Raw genomic sequence first — 1,444 nt, 5'->3', positions numbered from 1 at the left:
ATTTCCTTACCCAAGTTGTTTTGAATTTGGGAATAGTAGTGAATATTTACGATGATATATCCATAATATATATCTATCTACTTATGTAGTTTACTATCTCGAAGACAATCTTAAGGACTCATTACGGTGTCCAGATTTGATCTCTACCAGTTTGTAGAAAAGATTAATTTTCTTCTTTCCATGTACTATTATAGCAATACTTTCCTGTCTTAGTATAGTATAATCTTTAACGTAAATTATTATTCTATGATACTACAGGTATGCTTATTTTCAGGGTTTGCTAAGGGGGATTGTAAGAGGGATGATGCCTTCGTGCTGGTGCTCTAATGGCAGTGCTATCTTATCTGGAATTTTTCTCCAGCGGTGTTCAGGTACAGTCGCAAAAGTTGTATTTTATTAGCTTTTGTTTATATAGGAAAATTTAATCTTATGTTTGAGTCTGCTCTTGGAATGCACTAGAGGGTAGCATTGTCCACTGCTGCAAACATTTGCAAGAAGATTCCATCTGATGCAGCGGAATTTGTAATGGATGCTGTGCCAATATTGACAAATCTTCTTCAATTTCATGACTCAAAGGTAATCTATTTTTTGCATATTCTCCTTTCATATTTAACGTAGGAGTGCGTTTATAAAGATGGCATAGCGTTAAATTTATATTTGTTTGTGTTCTGTGTTCAATTTTTATTGATCCTTTGAATGTTTACCTTGAAGTACATTTCCTCCTCTGGCCAATGATAAATATTTGTTACGCAGGTGGTCGAAGATGCATGTATTTGTTTGACTCGGATTGTAGAATCTTTTGCCTCTTCTTCTGAGAAATTAGATGAACTCTGTAATCATGGCTTGGTTACACAAGCAGCAAGACTTATATCTGTCGGTACTTCTGGAAGTGGCCAGTCATCTCTTAGTACATCCACATATACGGTATCAACATAAGTGACTTATTTGTTAAAAAAATTGGAAGGTTCTGTTATAACTTATTGCATGGTCTCATATTATCAATTGGCTTGCAGGGTTTGATTAGGATTCTATCTAAATTTGCTGGTGGATCTGCTTTAGCTGCCAAGGCACTTCTTGATCTCTCCACGGCCCGCCCTCTTCATGCATCGATAAGGCAGGAATAGGCTGCTTCAGAGGCTTACAGAAATGTTGAGTCTCATTGTCTTCATTCTACATATTATGTTGGTGCTTGTTGGCATAGTTTATTTTGGGTTTACATAAATCCAAGTTGCAGAAGGGCAATCAATTGAGATGTTTTAGTATCCGTGGCCCTCGAACTTGAACCTCTCAAACTACAACAACTATCACTTTGGCAGCCGTGTTTCCCCAGCTAGTTATCAGTGTTCATACATGCAATAATTGTACTTTTGTTTGTTAAGGTATTTTCATGGCTCTTCAGGATTTGTGAACGTAAATGCCTGTATGGGATGAAATTAGTGCTGTA

At 36.6% G+C, this 1,444-nt stretch overlaps 1 protein-coding gene across 1 annotated transcript; it reads left to right on the top strand.

The window, feature by feature from the left end:
- Positions 1 to 310: 310 nt before the first annotated feature.
- On the top strand, positions 311 to 1,124 carry LOC149158808 (E3 ubiquitin-protein ligase UPL3-like). Its single transcript, XM_089434107.1, has 4 exons — positions 311 to 371; positions 460 to 576; positions 754 to 924; positions 1,014 to 1,124. The coding sequence occupies exons 1-4, from the start codon at positions 327 to 329 to the stop codon at positions 1,122 to 1,124; spliced, it is 444 nt and encodes a 147-aa protein (XP_089290233.1). The 5' UTR covers positions 311 to 326.
- The last annotated feature ends 320 nt before the right edge of the window (positions 1,125 to 1,444 follow it).

This window comes from Pinus tabuliformis, chromosome 5_2 (genome assembly GCF_031772625.1).
Source record: "Pinus tabuliformis cultivar Carrire ecotype Pingquan chromosome 5_2, CPIR1, whole genome shotgun sequence".
Taxonomy (NCBI): Eukaryota; Viridiplantae; Streptophyta; class Pinopsida; order Pinales; family Pinaceae; genus Pinus; species Pinus tabuliformis.
Note: the sequence above shows the minus strand (reverse complement) of the source record. Positions and strands in the feature narration are given on the sequence as shown.